General features: G+C 36.6%; 3 protein-coding genes and 1 non-coding gene across 6 annotated transcripts; 3 read left to right on the forward strand and 1 right to left on the reverse strand.

Moving 5' to 3' along the window:
• The first annotated feature begins 539 nt into the window (after positions 1–539).
• Positions 540–2,982, forward strand: LOC113298095 (OTU domain-containing protein At3g57810-like). 2 transcript variants are annotated; one of them, XM_026546766.1, is made up of 7 exons: positions 559–668; positions 1,216–1,260; positions 1,467–1,588; positions 1,907–1,947; positions 2,039–2,137; positions 2,322–2,456; positions 2,603–2,982. In XM_026546766.1, the coding sequence occupies exons 1-7, from the start codon at positions 614–616 to the stop codon at positions 2,610–2,612; spliced, it is 507 nt and encodes a 168-aa protein (XP_026402551.1). In that variant the 5' UTR covers positions 559–613; the 3' UTR covers positions 2,613–2,982. The 2 variants fall into 2 exon arrangements, with proteins under 2 accessions (XP_026402552.1, XP_026402551.1); XM_026546767.1 differs by lacking the exon at positions 1,216–1,260 and having other exon boundaries at positions 540–668.
• A 25-nt stretch (positions 2,983–3,007) lies between these two features.
• Positions 3,008–6,444, forward strand: LOC113298093 (protein ROOT INITIATION DEFECTIVE 3-like). The gene is made up of 8 exons (XM_026546763.1): positions 3,008–3,265; positions 3,947–4,060; positions 4,177–4,310; positions 4,432–4,576; positions 4,690–4,892; positions 5,262–5,389; positions 5,578–5,810; positions 5,919–6,444. The coding sequence occupies exons 1-8, from the start codon at positions 3,044–3,046 to the stop codon at positions 6,165–6,167; spliced, it is 1,428 nt and encodes a 475-aa protein (XP_026402548.1). The 5' UTR covers positions 3,008–3,043; the 3' UTR covers positions 6,168–6,444.
• Positions 3,769–3,848, forward strand: TRNAL-UAG. The gene has a single exon. It is a non-coding gene; the product is annotated as a tRNA-Leu (tRNA).
• LOC113298094 (UPF0481 protein At3g47200-like) lies at positions 5,948–8,049 on the reverse strand. 2 transcript variants are annotated; one of them, XM_026546765.1, is made up of 2 exons: positions 6,506–8,049; positions 5,948–6,087 (listed from the first exon to the last, which is right to left on the reverse strand). In XM_026546765.1, exon 1 carries the CDS (start codon positions 7,878–7,880, stop codon positions 6,555–6,557), a length of 1,326 nt encoding a protein of 441 aa, XP_026402550.1. In that variant the 5' UTR covers positions 7,881–8,049; the 3' UTR covers positions 5,948–6,087; positions 6,506–6,554. The 2 variants fall into 2 exon arrangements, with proteins under 2 accessions (XP_026402550.1, XP_026402549.1); XM_026546764.1 differs by having other exon boundaries at positions 6,027–6,159.
• Between the last annotated feature and the right edge of the window lie 7,587 nt (positions 8,050–15,636).

Genomic DNA, 15,636 nt, shown 5'->3' on the forward strand with positions numbered 1-15,636 from the left:
TACTATTTTTAGGTTCTTGTCAAGCCTATATAAACAGGCTTATTAAGTTTTTGTAAGACACATTATTATTATCAATTATTATCAAAACAACTCTTTAGGAGTAAACCTATCTTTCTCATCTTTTAAACTCTATTCTTTTGGTTCTCATCATTTTCGTCCTTTCTCAACACCTGCAATCTTCGTATTGCCTTCTTCCCTTACACGTACTACACTATTTTCCCTTTTAACAAAGTTTTTATCAGAATTCACCAAATATTATCGCACTAGGTCTATTCAGTTATGAGTATGTGTCCGTGTCCCATATACTCATCCTTGCCGGACCGCGAATAAGTGGCGCCCAGGTAACATCACACAAGACAACTTTCGCGCCAGAAAAAAGAAGAGGAAGAAAAGCAGAATCGAATTCGATTCTCATTTGATCAATATTGCTGAAGATCCGATTCCCTCATCTTGTTTCCCCACTCACGATTCACGGTCGTAAACTGGTAAGCACAATAAAAGAACACGATTTAGACATTAAAAGAGGTAAGAAAAATGTTGTTTTCTTAATCTCTTCGCCCAGATATTTATTACTTTTGATTAGATCTACATCAGTTATCACAAATTTGCAATTATGTTGAACACTGATTGTTCGTCTCGTACGGATCTTCGTCAACTACGGATAATTCGTACGTCCAGTTACTATTTATTTCTTTGCATATACATAGATTCGTTGCTAATAATTGGAGTTCTGGATCTTTCTTCAATAGAGTAATTTGAGTTTGGTGGGCTGAGGCCTGAGTGTATATCATTCAGTATCACGATGCAGCTGTTGAATCTTACAGTAAAAGAAGGCATTTAATTTTGTGTTCGCCATTATGAAATTTACAGTATGATATGTTAACGAGACAGATTGCATTTTCTAGGCCATATACAAATCATAGTGCATCACAGTGTTGTGAAATGTGCACAGAAAATTGTCTGATTTTCAACATTTGAGGTCGTTAAAAGTCTTATATCTAGATATCATGGTTTTCACTGCCTCCACCAGGGGTCTAGGCCAAACTGGCTCTTCAGACCTTTTTGAGGAACAAGGAAAGTACAGTGAAGAAAGTCTTAAGATGACATGAGACCTCACTTCAGTTTATAGCAAAGGCACTGAAATTTAGCAACATTTTGTTTCACTATTGAATTGGGTATATTTTAACTTTAGTATCTGGCTGGAAAACATATCAGGACTTGTCAACCTAGGAAACAAATCGAAAAACAAAACGAAACAAGGTACATAACAGGACTTGTGAATGTTAGAATTTTGAAATCCACATTTCTTACAATGTGGAACTTTTTGTTTGTTTGGGTGTGAACAAACTACTGAGTTATTACACTTAATCTTTCATGGATGATTTTGTTTCTGAACATTGTTGTCTGGAGTTTTTTATTTTTCCAGATTAGAATGGTGTATTGACATGCTGCTTGGCTACTCGTAGGTGTACCTGGGGATGAGAGATGCTTGTTTCGGTCAATTGTGCATGGCGCATGCTTTAAAGCTGGAAAGCCATCTCCAAGTGAGAACCTTCAAAAAGAGCTTGCTGATGAGCTCCGAGCGAAGGTATGTGTTTCCTGTTTGGACCAGGAGAGAGTGCGACAAAGAGAGTTTTGGCTAAAATAGCCCACGACTATGATAGATTCTTATTTCTTAATCAAATTGGTTGATTTAGCTTAGTTTTTTCTGTAAGATTCTTGACATAGTCCCCTACGCTGAGTGAAATTCTTGTTCAGTTCACCTTATTGAATGATTACATTTTTCAAAAGCCTTTTATGAGCTAGCATTCCTGTTTAGTATTAGTGTTGCCTTTATCTATCTATATTGAACACATCTCCTCTTGTCAAGATCTTTTCTACGATGAGTTGCGCTTGTTTTTAACAGGTCGTCAATGAGTTTATCAAGAGGCGTGGGGACACTGAATGGTTAGCAGGTTTCTTTGTTGAATTTGCAGTTTCACTGTTCTCAACAGTTAAATCTAGTTAAAAATCTCAAGTAATTCTCTGTTACTTGCAGGTTTCTTGAAGTTGATTTTGACATATACGCAATGCAGATGATACAATCTCACATTTGGGGAGGAGAACCTGAGCTGATCATGTCTTCGCATGTCCTGCAGTACGTACATTGTAGATTTCATTTTCCCTCGGTATCACCTGCTAATTGGTTTATAATTTCCAGGAGTAGAACTGATTATATCATACCCCATAAATAACTAACTTATAATGCCTGCTGGAACAAACATGGATAGTAGTCACAGTTGAACCATCTGTTTAAAAGTTCATAAAAATACTATTTGCAGGATGCCTGTCTCGGTCTATCTGAGGGATAAGAAGATTGGGAATCTAAAAGTTATAGCAGAATATGGCCAAGAATATGGAAAGGAAAATCCTATAAGTATACTCTATGATGGATATGGACACTACGACGCTTTGTGGTAATGTTTCCTGTTCCGAAGCGCATGGCTTGTATTTCGCTGATCATTTGTCAGTCTGAGTAACAATAAGTGTGTGCTCTGACGCATATTGAATATCACTTGGACCTTAACAAAGTACGTTTGCCTGATATTTTTGGTTGGTGCAGCAAAAGATGAAGCACTGGGTGGTGATTTCACACCAAACACTGTCATCACTTAAACATGTCTATTGCATCATGTCACTGCCTTTTCAGGAAGTGTTTCGGAGAAACAGATTTGGTTATTAGGTAGTGTGGTTGTCAGAGGTATTGTCACATAGCATACTTTGTAGTTAATTTGTGCCAACTTTTAACTTCTATGACCAGATGGATGAACTTATGCAAATGCAATTAACGTGCACCCATTTAGCACACTGTAACTTCAAATTTTGGTTCTTCAGAGGTTTTTGTTTGTTTCATGGAAGACACAAATAATATTGGCACTTAGTGAAACTAACTTCACTTGCCACATGTAATTCTAACATAACATGTAACGAAGTCTTGCAGCATCTCTTTTTTTTTCTTAGAGAGAGAGAGAGAGTGCTAGAGAGAAGAAAGACACGCATAGAAATGGTGAGAGAAGAAGCATTGGTAGTTTGCAGTGATAAGAGTTTGGGTGCAGGGATTACAATATGGGACATGGAAAGTGGGGATCATCTTCTTCACATACCAACTTGTGCTTCGCCTAGTCATGGATTTCTCTGCTTGAGGAATCAATTTCTTGTTGCTTCTCAAATTCACAAACATGGATCTTTTGGCGGTGGAGCCATCTTTATCTGGCCCTTAAATAAGGTAATCCCCTAATTTATTGTCTCTTTTGATTTCTTTAACAAGTTTACTTGCCTTCGCTTTTATGCTTATTAACTTGTTTACAAGTGAGCTTTGAGTTGTTGCGACTTGGCGGTTTTCATTTTTGTTTATCAATTTAGAGCTATTTGTTGATTGCAAGTTGCAAGAAAAAATCACTAGTTTTGAGATTTGTATGTCTTCAGAAGACTTGATTTAATAACAAGCCATTTCTTGCTAATTTTCTGAATTAGGGGGGGTCTGTTTTGATTTGAGTCCGCGTGCAGTACTTGATATTTGTGGAATTAGATTTTGGGGCTTACTATTCTACACGCCTCATGTCCAAATTATGGTTCAGGGCTAGGTCCGTCCGCCCGGCTAAAAAACGATGATAGGCCGGGCAGGCCAGGTTTAGCTGTTGAGGACTAAGGAGTGAGGAGCGTTCCCAAAGGCCACCCGGCCAAGCAATCTCTATCAAGTTAATTTTGTGTAACAATCTGCCAACACAAGACAGTTTGGCCGAGTGGTCTAAGGCGCCAGATTTAGGCTCTGGTCCGAAAGGGCGTGGGTTCAAATCCCACAGCTGTCAATATTTTAAATTTTAAATTTTTTGCTTTGTCAAATCTCAACGTTCTTGTTTCTGATTTTTATTACCCAACATTCTTCTTTCTGTTTTTTTTTGTTCAGCCACAAGCACCGGTCCGAAGCTATCCAATAGAAGCAGTTGGACCACTTTCGTGCACAGAAGATGGTTTGTATCTTGCTGGTGGAGCACCTTCTGGAAATGCTTATGTCTGGGAGGTGACTAACATTTTTTGTTCCTTTTGTTTGTCAAATTAGCTTCTGTAATATTTATGATCCAACTCTTGAGGTTGCTCAGGACTCAGCAGAGTATAATAGGTTGAGCTCATCTGCAGGTTTTAAGTGGAAGAATGTTGAAGAGTTGGCGTGCTCATCACAAATCAGTGAATTGCATTGCATTCACAGCTGACGGTTCTATCCTGATTTCTGGTTCAGATGATGGTTCTATATGCATATGGTCTATGATCAGGTAAAGCAAAAACAACCCATGTTTTTAGTTTATTGTATGTCTTGTATCTGGTAGTTTCAATGTACTAAAACAACCCATTTTTCGTTATGATGGTAAAGTGTATTAATCATTTCAATCGAAGTTTGCTAGACGTGGCAGATTGTGGAAACATGCCTTCGTCCTTTCATTCTTGGTCAGAGCACACGTCCTCTATAACTGGTCTCGTATCAGTTTCTGAAAGTTCAAATTATGTACTGATTTCAAGCTCCATGGACGGCACCTGCAAGGTTTTGTTCGCTAAGAATGTTAATTTTTATTTTATTTTTCTACAAAGTTTATTCACTTCTAATGAATTCTTCTCCACATAAGAGTATTTATAAAATTGGTCTTTACTTCTCAGGTTTGGGATATTGTTTCTGGGAGGCTTCTGCAAACTCAAGACTTTTCACAAGCCATAACTGCCATCAGTCTTGACCCTGAAGGGCAGCTTTTGTTTTCAGGAAGTGTAGACGGAAGGATTTTTGTCAACAGAGTCGATATAGGACTGGAGGAGAACTCAAACACTATATCAGACGATCAGCTGATTGTACTCAATGGGCACATGTAATGTATGGTGTTATTGTGCATCTTGAATTCGTGTGTAGAAAAACAAACTGGCTAGGTTAGAATTATACTGTAAAACTATTTCATTTCATTTTCTTTTTAAAAATTTATGTGGACTAATGGTTTTAGTAAGCTTATATAGGTTTCTTTACCGAGCAATAGTAATTCACGAAAATGGTTGTCAAGTATTAGCCTGACAGCTTGACATTTTAGATGCTTTTTTATAACCCTGCCTTTTACCATGGACAAGTAAAACTTTGACTCTAGTGATTACTTCAATAATATTAAAATGATACTAACCGAAAAATCTTGTGCAATATTTCCTTCTTGCATTTTGAGATAGAGTATAACCCCTAGAGTCCTCTGCAGTGGATCCATAACTGCATTATCGCTCGGTATGAGTGGATTGTGGCTCATCTCTGCATCTGAGGACTGTACAGCTTGCCTTTGGAATGTCAGAAATTGGGCAGTTGCTCGAAGATTCACCCATGCTAAAGGTTTGTTTGGGATTAATTCATGCTTATTTTCTTGTCTCGCTTGCATGTAACAAAATTTTGTTTATCATCCGAGTATTAGACTTTAGAGAGTAAATTCTTTATATATTCATCCCTAGATTCTCTATAGATGTGTTTATCTGCTCTCATTTTTGTGTACTAACACTTCATATAATGGCTATGGATAACAGGGCAAATAACTAACTTACTAGTAATCCCGCGGTCATCGCTGCCTTTTGTGGAGAACAATCAGAGAGTATCATACCAGCCTCGTGTTTCATTGCTTGACAAATACCAACAGCCATCAAACACATCAAGAGGAACAGTCGCTATTCTACCTTCGTATTGTTCACTAGAAGATAATCTTTCCACTGCTGGTTTTTCTACCAGCAGCTCCATGAATAACCAAATCCTTGAATTAGAGGTCTCTTTCTCTCTCACACTCTAATAAATACCCCTCCTTTTTATTGCACCAGTAAGTAACTTCAACGGTGTATGTTTCTTCTAATTTGTTGGCTGGGTAATTGGACAGCAAAGAAGCACTCCTGCAGCAATACAGATGAAGGTGGAAACCAATGTCGAGAACCGACTTTGGGCCACAAGCATGACGAGGCACATGACGGACATGAGCAAGCATTTGCGATCGAGATTGCTAGATTTGATGCAATGCAGATTGGTATCGACTCCGAAAATTGATTGTCCTGGTAGTGGAAAGGGAAAGAAGCTTAAGGTTGGTACCAGTCCACCATTGAGAGTAGAAGAAACAGAATCTCCTGCTTAACGTTTCAAATTTGTTAGTAACATTTCATTCTGCTCAAGTTTCTTTCACCCTCAGATATAAAGAAGACTGGATCCCCCATGCTGTTTTGAAAAAAAATTCATGACGAAAACGCGGTCTTACCTTTTACTATGTCAGTGGTTAACATGGGTTTCACACGATCGTGTACAGTGTGTGTGTGCCATAGTTTTGAATTCTCATAAGCGATTGCAAGTAGGAAATATTGTTCAGTTCTTACTAATAAGTAATAATAGCATCTACTGAATGTTTATTATCTAAAGATGAACAAGCATACAAAGCAGACTTGCAAAAAAATTAATTTTATGAAGGAACACACTTACATTGATCACAGAAGATGGTACATTTCTCAGCTTTCCCGCTGATCAAAAACTAGCTTGCTTTTTTAGGTGAGGCATAGGAAAGGATGGCAAGAATTGTTTGAATTAAAGTGAGGAACAGTAACAAAACAGCACCACTAAATGAAAGAACTGCCCATGGAGTGTTGAAGTAATCACGCTTTAAAACAGCTCTCCATTTATGCCAATCTCTTTCAAAGTATTCATTGCATCTATGGCAAAGTCCATCATAGTAGAATTTAGTAATGCTAACTCCTTTACATAAACTGTTAATCACAACTGCCATCTCCTCGTCGTCTCCTAAGTAACTATGAATTATCTTTTTATGCCCAAGTAACTTCACATCTTTCTCAGAGTTCATTAAGATATCAAGCAGTAACACATAAGACGTTATCTGACGTGTAGAATTCCCTTCAGACTGCTCCATTGCTATCAAATTCCTCAGAAGAACATCTGTACTCTCATCGAAAAAGAACGGAGGGATCTCAAAAATCCCCTCTTTACCATTGAACTGGATATCCAGCAAACCATCAGCTTTTTCTTTTCTCTTGAAGTCCACTCCAGCTTCCCAAAGATCAGTCACACAATGAGTGAATTCCCAGACAGGATACCGTCCTGCAATTTCCATTTGCCTCGCCGAAGGCAATAGAATATTACGCAACAAATCCAGTATATGCTTGGGTTTTGTCAGGACATAATTCGGCCTTGTTTGCTGAACAACTTGAATTGTAGGCAACATAGCAGCAAAGAACCGAACCACAAGTTCCGTAAGTGTTCTTTCGCCTTGTTCAATATCTCTACTAGTTAAACTAAAAATAGTCTGGAGAACAAGAAAAGGAATTTGATTCTCAAGTAGAATCAAATCATGTTGTAAACTGAAAAGCATCCAAGCAGTATTAAATATTGGATCATTATCATTTCTTCCACTTTCATCACCAGCTCTATGAAGTAATTCAAGGATAAAGCAACCATCAATTAACATCATTTTAACAAATTCGTCACCAGTGAACCTCTCATCAAGTTTTTCGAAGTAATATTCGCGAACTACGGTTTCAATATTTTCGATGGCTTTGATTAAATCTTTTAAATTTAATTCTGATGATGGCGATAATTTACGAGAAACAAAAGCTTGAAAATACCATTTTTTGTTATCTTCCATGGATGAAAGAATTGGATTTCCTTGGTGATATGGACCAATTGAGATTATCTCAGGTATATATGCTTCTTCTTTGACTCTTCTAAGCTTTTTTGGAACTCTATAAATACAAGAGTTTGTTGATGGTAATGGATTCTTCCCATATGATTCTAGCTCAGCTTCTAACAGTTTGAACCTTTCTTCCTTTTCTAGATTTTCAACCATTTCTTAGTTTTTTCTTAGAAGGAAAAAATTGAGGTAGAAATAACAAACTGATTCTACTATCCTTCAGAAGTTCTGATTAAAGTTAGTGGTTATGAAGAATTTCATGGAAGAATTTCATGGAAGAATTTCAAAAAGATTTGAGCTTAAGAAAAGAAAGAGTTTTGCTTTCTTGACTTTTGAGGTTTGTTGTGTTATAATTGGTCAGATATAATGGCCTGGTTGGGGTATACCCAGAGTAATTGTGTTACCTGGCGAGATTTGGGTACCCGGAGTAATTGGGGTATACCTAATGAGATAAAATTTGGGTCATGTTGAAGTAAAATAGGACACCTCTTAACCATGTATTTTTTAAATGGCTAATATATTCTTGTTTAATTAACACTAAAAAAATCTGATTAAGTTAATTAATTGAATTTAGATTGATTAATTGAGTAGATTAAAACTTCTCAAATTATGAATTTAAGTTGTGAAATTTTGTTTTTGATTGAACTTATATGGGAAGATTTTTGATGAAAAAATTGTTTTGAGAATATTTTTTGCAACGGGATTACAAAGTTGTTGTACGAAATCATACTCAAAAAGAAGAAATCAACATTTTCAGTTCTGAAAGTATGAAAAGTCGGCAAGGTCGACGAATGAAGACCATGCCGACTAATGTTGGTCAGCATGCTTATTTCTAAAAAACAATGCCGACTGTATTATTTTTGACACACAGGAGACTATTGTAAATGCTTCAGTAGTCGGCATTTTATTGATTTCTTACCTTGCCGGCTAACCTATAATCGACATCTATTTAATTTCTCACCTTGTCGGCTAACCTATAGTCGGGATTGTAATAATCTTACAACCATGCCGGCGTTTAGTTAAACAGAATCTAGAAAACTGTAATTCACTTTATTCATGCAATTTTTGTTACTACATTGATTGAAACATAAAATCTAACTCCTTGTCATAGGAATATCGGATGCACTTAGCACGTGCATCAAGCCTTTGAACCTCTAGGCGACCCTAGTGGACGTGTTATAGTCTCGTGAGGGTTTACATAGAGATCTTCCCACAAAACCTACACAAAAACTTCTAAAACCATCAATCTTCGTCGGAGGAATCCGAGTCCGATTCACCCACCATCATTTCCGGGGCATACTCCGGAATTTTGGAGACCATGAATTGATAGCTTGCATCAAATGTGAATGCTTCCCCCTTTTCCTCCAAGTAATACGCTTTCGCGACTTCATGCTACAAAACAAAACACAAACTTACTTTGTTAGTGGTGTTTAATAGGAAGATCAAACAACATGCATTATGTAAAATAAACTACAAAAATACGTACAAATTGTTCAATGGACAAGTTAAAGTGGGTAGCGTTCAAAATCCGATGTTGGATAGCTAAATAAGCAAGTATCACATTTTCGATGACTAGGTACCTATCATGGATTTGTTGAACACTTCTTCCATTCGGATTCCCAAACTCTTGCCTATATTTGTTGTATACCTTTTCCCAAAAGGTTTCAGCATCTACCCTTACGAAGAACTGAATTCTAACTCGATTTTCACCTTATCATGCTTTGGTGATGGATAGATCTTCATTTGAATCAAATGATGCAATTGTTGTATGTAGAGGTATTGGGAGAGTTAGAAAGATTAGATTATGACAAATAGGTGTGTGTTGTTTTGTAGAGAGAACTAGTGTATTTATAGGATGGTGCCAAAATTTGGCCGTTAGGGTAGTCAATCAATGCAGTTGTACTTGCAAAATTTTGAATTTGAACTCGCCGGCTAGGTTTTTGTTTCCCCAATATGCCGACTAACATTCCGTCGGCAGGGTCTTAATTTTCTTACCCTGTCGGCTATAACAATTTTCATACACGGGAAAGGTCATATTCTGCTGCATATGGTCGCAAAGGTATTTGTTTAATACAATGCCGACTGCTACATAGTCGGCAGGGTCGTGATTTTCTACCCTGCCGTCTTTATGATTTTTGTAACACAGGAGAAGGTCATATTATGCTGCATATAGTCGGCAAGGTATTTGTTCATTAGATTGTCGACTAACCTATAGTCGACAAGGTATTAATTTTCTTATCTTGCCGACCCTGGTAACTGCACCATTTCTGCTGTCAGGGCCGACAGTCTGCCAGTTCACAACCTTGCCGGCTCTGGTTTAGTCGACACTGTAATATAACAAAACATTCACTCAAGACCCTGTCGGCTGAATTATTGAAACTTAACATAGCTACACAAACTATTCATTCAACAACTAGAAATCCAACATTTGTCCAAAATAAGAAAACATATGTCTCATAAATTTAAAAAAAAATATTTATCCAACCATTAACCTTAACATTTGTCTAACACATAAAAAAAATAAACTAGAAATGCATTCATTCACGACCACGATCACTACCACTCACCAAGGCCCTGTTTAGCATTTCCACGACCACTACTGTAGACACCCTAATTTCGTACGTAAATTTTAACCGCACTTCCGTATGATCATATTTTAAGATGGTATGGGCAGTAAGCCGATTGAATGCCCAGAGTGAGGTCCGTATACACTACGTCTGGCAGGACTCCAAAATGTATCCATTAAGTCCTAAACAGATCCAAAGTTAGTAGCCTGCTAACTAATGTCCACCAGCTCAAAATGCTCAAGTATCCATCAAGTCCTTCTAGCTAGCTAACGTCCACTGGTCCATTAAGGCGTGAGTAAAAGATGTCAAGCCAGTCCAATTAGTTTAGACGTCCACCCAAGTGAAATGTACGTCCACCCAAGTAAAACGTGCAAAAATGTCGACACAAGTTACTTTGCTCCCAAGACTTTCTGTCCAACTAGAATCTTAGAATTAAATGAAATATATTTTGGTTTTGGAAATAATATCACAATAATATTGAAAAATGAGAATAATATTTTTAAAATAGGAAATGAAATTTAGGTTTTTAATTTGTGCCATTGGATTTAAACCGTTTGATCCGAGGATTCTACCCGAGAGGGAGAGCCTATAAATAGGGAGAAAATTCTTGTTGTTAGGGGCGGAAAATTTTAGGGAGAAACATAGAAAAAGAAATATAAAAAAACCATTTTTTATACTAGGAATTACTGGCTAGTCCAGTTCTAGCAGACCCAGTTAATGGCTAGTCTACCCGTGGAAAAGATTTACTCTCTAGTCCAAAAACATGTTTTTGGACTAGATTATTTACTCTCTAGTCCAAAAAATTCGTGGAGACTATAAAGTGTATTTTATAAATTCTCAAAACACCATTCCAGATCTAATTAGTATCAACACATGTAAATGTTACTAGTAGTATGTTACTACATACTAGTAGTATCAATACGGTGATACTACATATTAATATGTACTGTACTAGTAGTAACAAAAATATCTTATTGTTACTAGTAAATTATGTAACTACTTTACTATACTAAATTAGTATACTAGTATACTACTATAGTATAGTATACTAGTAAACTAGTAGTAACTAGTACTAGTAGTAAAATATGTAGTATCAATACATAACAATTTTTTTTTGATATGTGGTATCAATACATAACATACTACATATCAATATGTAGTATCAATATATAACATACTACATATCAAACATACTATATATCAATATCTAACATACTACATGTCAATATGTAGTATCAATACATAACATACTACAGTATTATCAATACATAACATATTACTACTAGTATACTACATACTACATATGTTATTACTACATACTACATACTAGTTACTACTAGTATACTACATACTACATATGTTATTAGAGCAACTGCAGTGGTGCGATCAAAACCAAAGATCAAAGATCAAAAAAAAGACCAAATTTTGGGTTTAATCCGTGTTGTGACGCAACGGTACATGATTAAAATTTCGTCAGGCGGACTGTTATGGCTGCGCCCCATTTTACACTTTCATCAGGCGGACCTTAAAAGTCCGCCCCATTTATTTATTTTTTGTAACTTTCATCAGGCGGACTTTTTTTTTCGTAACTTTCATTAGGCGGACTTTAAAAGTCCGCCTCATTCTTTTTATTTTTTATTTAATTTGAATTTTCATCGGGCGTAATTTAAATCTCCGCCCGTTAACAAGCGTACTTTAAATTTACGCCCAGCAACAAGCGTACTTTAAATTTACGCCCGACTATATTAGAATTTGGGATTTGGTCGCGACCATATTTGGTCTGGAATTTGATCTTTGGTTGGGATTTGATCTTTACTCCGTCCCACTGTGTTACGATCTCATCCCAAATTTTTGGTTATACTCGCCCACTGTGGATGCTCTTACTACATACTACATACTAGTTACTACTAGTATATTACATACTACATATGTTATTACTACATACTACATACTAGTTACTACTAATTACTACTAGTATACTACTAGTAACTAGTAATATGTAGTAACATATGTATTATTATACGTAATGTTATATATTAGGGTTATTAGAGTAATTTTATTCTTTTCAAAACTTTTTTGGAATAGGGAGTAAATATTTTTTGGTGTTAGACTAGCCGGTAACCCGGATCGGATTTTCTGGACTAAACACTAAATCCCTCTTTTTTATAAGGAGAATAGGAGAGATTAGTTGGGCATTTGGTCGGCGTTTGCTTTAAGTTGTGCTGGAGTTGGAAACGATCGAGTTCGCGGAAGATTGCACCCTCTGTTGAATCATCCTTATCTAAGCGACGTCATAATCCTTGAGTAGCGAAAACAAGTCCGTACTATACCTAATTTATGTGAAAAATAGCAATCACTACAAGAAAAGTTGGATTAAGCGACCAGACATTTTTGGTTGGAAAAGCCCATATTGAGTCGCTCTATCCCTTAAAGCGATTTAATTTGGCTCTCGCTCTGGAGTTGCAAAAAGTGGGATTTCAACAAGTCTAGAGCAGCTGGGCAATCGCTTTAGTAATCAAGCAATTATCATGTAGCGTCTTTTTTCTTAATTGCTTCATGGCTAGACCGACCTTCCTAGAGCAAGCAAAATAGTGATCGCTTTAAAGCTAGACCAACCAAAATACAACATGTGAAACGATGATCACTTCATAGATAAAACAACGATAATAGAGCAAGTGAAAAGTCGATCGCTTCATAGATAGACCAACCATAATAATAGAGAAAGTGAAATACCTGAAGTTGGTTGCTTACATTTTTGAGCTACCAAACTTTTTGCCGATTACATCTGTTGTTCTGGTGCCGGAAGTATCTGGCGGATTTCGATTTAGATAATCCCAAATTGAAATTAAAGTTAAAATAACAATTAAAATTGATACTAAAACAAATTATGAACCAAATTAAAAACTGAATCAAGTTTTATCATATCACATAGATCAATTTACATCATTTCTTAAAAAAAGAAAATCTTTACAGGAACAAAAAGATTAAAAATACAAACTAATCATTTCTTAATAAAATGATGATTACAATTTCCTTAATTTTGAAACAAAAGATGAACACTCCTTCGACTTTGTAGCACCTAGCTCATAATAAGAGATTCATACTGCCATCATCATTCTTGTGCTTAAGTTCCTGGAGATAGTGGATATATTTAAGAATACACATAGAACTGCATATTTCAATAATTTGGAGGAGATCCAAACAGTAAACAAGGCGTACCATCTAAAAAATGAGGGCAAGAGTACATAACATAACTCTCATTGTCTGACAAATATATGGTGTCAAATTGATCCTGTACGAAAACATAGGTTAAGTGACCAAAATCTTGTTTATACAAGACTCTACTAGATCTCGTGTTCTTTTCCCATGTGCGAGAACAGTTAATTTAATTAAAATAAATCAACACCAGGTAACCTAAAATCAATTGGATCTGAAGATCGAAATGATACATACTCCAAAATAACATTCTTCCATTTTGATTAAAACTACAGTAGGCATTTGCACCAAGTAGCCTTGAGGGACAAGAAAAAATTAAAGATAAAGAAAGAATTATAAGCAAACACAAAGAACAAGAGTTTAAAGTATTAAATCTGAGGTTTATCTACATAGGATCAAACAGATGATGGATAGTCAAAGGCCCCACCTAAGAGCATGAACAGGCTCTACTTAGTCCCCAGGTGGCTTTTGGGCCCTTAACAACTAAAGGGCTTGCCCGACTAGGCTTCGCCTAAAAGCCGAATACGCAAAACATAGAGAGTAAGAGAAAGAAGACCAGCTGCCTTCTCTTCTCCAATTGTTAAGAGTTTATATTTCTTCCAAATAAATTTAAACCACCTCTGTCTCTCTATACACATGCACAATACTGCATATACATATACCGGTAATATACTAATATCCACCAAGTCCTCGACTAGTCCTTCTAGGCACCAGCCCCCCTTGGCCACCTAGCGACATTATCTAGAGTTTAGCCCTTAGATCATCATCCTCAAAGGGTCATTTGAAACTTCTCCTAGTTCTAACATGAATAGAGAAAATAGATAATAACAACCTTGTCAAAATTTTAAAAGCAATGATTACCTTCCTTCGTGGGGCGCGCAAAAACCCCTAAGAGAATAGACAGAGTAATGCCTTTTAGGATCAGGGGACAATAAAGAAAAGTGTGCTGCTTCTGAAGGGAAAGGCAGAATACCATCTCCTTCATAAGATTCATTATCAGGCTGTGCTCCATATCCTCTTCAGTCTCGCGGCCCCCTTTAAGATCCTCTCCTTGCACCTCGTACCCAAGTTGATCATCGTGGTCGTTATCAGTGGAAACGTAATCATCCACAAAGTCCTGCGACACGATTTTTTCACCAGAGAAACTTTAATCAGAGCATCATCATCATGCAGATTAAGACTCTGAACAACTACAGATTATTGCAGCAGGAAACAAAAAAGGAGTGCATGTACCTCTATGACTAAATCTGGTTTCTGCGGGTGGAAGACGCTCGCCATAACCACCTTCCACTTGAATTGTCATCCCTGGTGGTGCTATATAAAACAAGCAATGTACTAATTTGTAAGGATCACAGAGATACAAGCTCAACAGAGACGTAAAAGAGCCACGGTGATTACAGAATGTAATATAAAAGAGTGACAAGAGAAATATTAAGATTCACCATGAGTAAGATGATGCACAATATTCAAGATATGTCAGTTGTCTAAAGACTAATCCAATTGGCTAGACAAAAAAAAACAGCTAAGATCTACCATCATTGACCGGGCATGTGCAGCTCCTTGGTCAGTTAAATCACCTTGCTCATCATCCATCTTTGCTCAGTTAAAGTTCGGGAACCAGATTGAGATCATAGTCCTGAGAGAATAGAATGTACACTTATATTTCTACTCGATCTCTCCCACTTTTGACAAGAGACAAAGATTTTCCCTATGTTTTATAAAATTAAGAGAAGAAAAAAAAAGCAGCCACTTCTCATTACCAGCACGGATTGTCCACCTTCATAAACTCTAATTTTGGAGTGCAAGGTAGCTTCCAGACATAGTTGCCCCTGCACAATCTCAGATATTAGCCTCACATAATAATACGAAGATTAGAGAATTCATGTAATCTACAAAGAAAATAATTTCCAGCTATTTGCAATAATCTTTCCATGCCTCCTCCTCATTTTATCTTTTACTCTATGCCATCAATGTCAAATACCGTTTCGAAACATGAAACAGAAAATAGCAACACATGTTTTTCAGTGGGATTATTTCATAGGACTTCAACTCAGAAAAATGGAAATCCCAACTCTCTCAGCTATAAGATTAATTCCACCAGCCACAAAGCGTCAATAACAAATAAACAC

The sequence above is a fragment of the Papaver somniferum genome, chromosome 7 (genome assembly GCF_003573695.1).
Source record: "Papaver somniferum cultivar HN1 chromosome 7, ASM357369v1, whole genome shotgun sequence".
NCBI classification, from domain to species: domain Eukaryota; kingdom Viridiplantae; phylum Streptophyta; class Magnoliopsida; order Ranunculales; family Papaveraceae; genus Papaver; species Papaver somniferum.

Bases quoted from the DNA above. Each gene is read 5' to 3' on its own strand.
- LOC113298093 (XM_026546763.1), top strand. From the start codon at position 3,044: ATGGTGAGAGAAGAAGCATTGGTAGTTTGCAGTGATAAGAGTTTGGGT. The intron at 3,266-3,946 runs GTAATCCCCTAA...TTTTTTGTTCAG, and splicing joins TTATCTGGCCCTTAAATAAG to CCACAAGCACCGGTCCGAAG. The intron at 4,061-4,176 runs GTGACTAACATT...GCTCATCTGCAG, and splicing joins GAAATGCTTATGTCTGGGAG to GTTTTAAGTGGAAGAATGTT.
- LOC113298095 (XM_026546766.1), top strand. From the start codon at position 614: ATGTTGAACACTGATTGTTCGTCTCGTACGGATCTTCGTCAACTACGG. The intron at 1,589-1,906 runs GTATGTGTTTCC...TGTTTTTAACAG, and splicing joins CTGATGAGCTCCGAGCGAAG to GTCGTCAATGAGTTTATCAA. The intron at 2,138-2,321 runs GTACGTACATTG...TACTATTTGCAG, and splicing joins ATGTCTTCGCATGTCCTGCA to GATGCCTGTCTCGGTCTATC.
- LOC113298094 (XM_026546765.1), bottom strand. From the start codon at position 7,880: ATGGTTGAAAATCTAGAAAAGGAAGAAAGGTTCAAACTGTTAGAAGCT.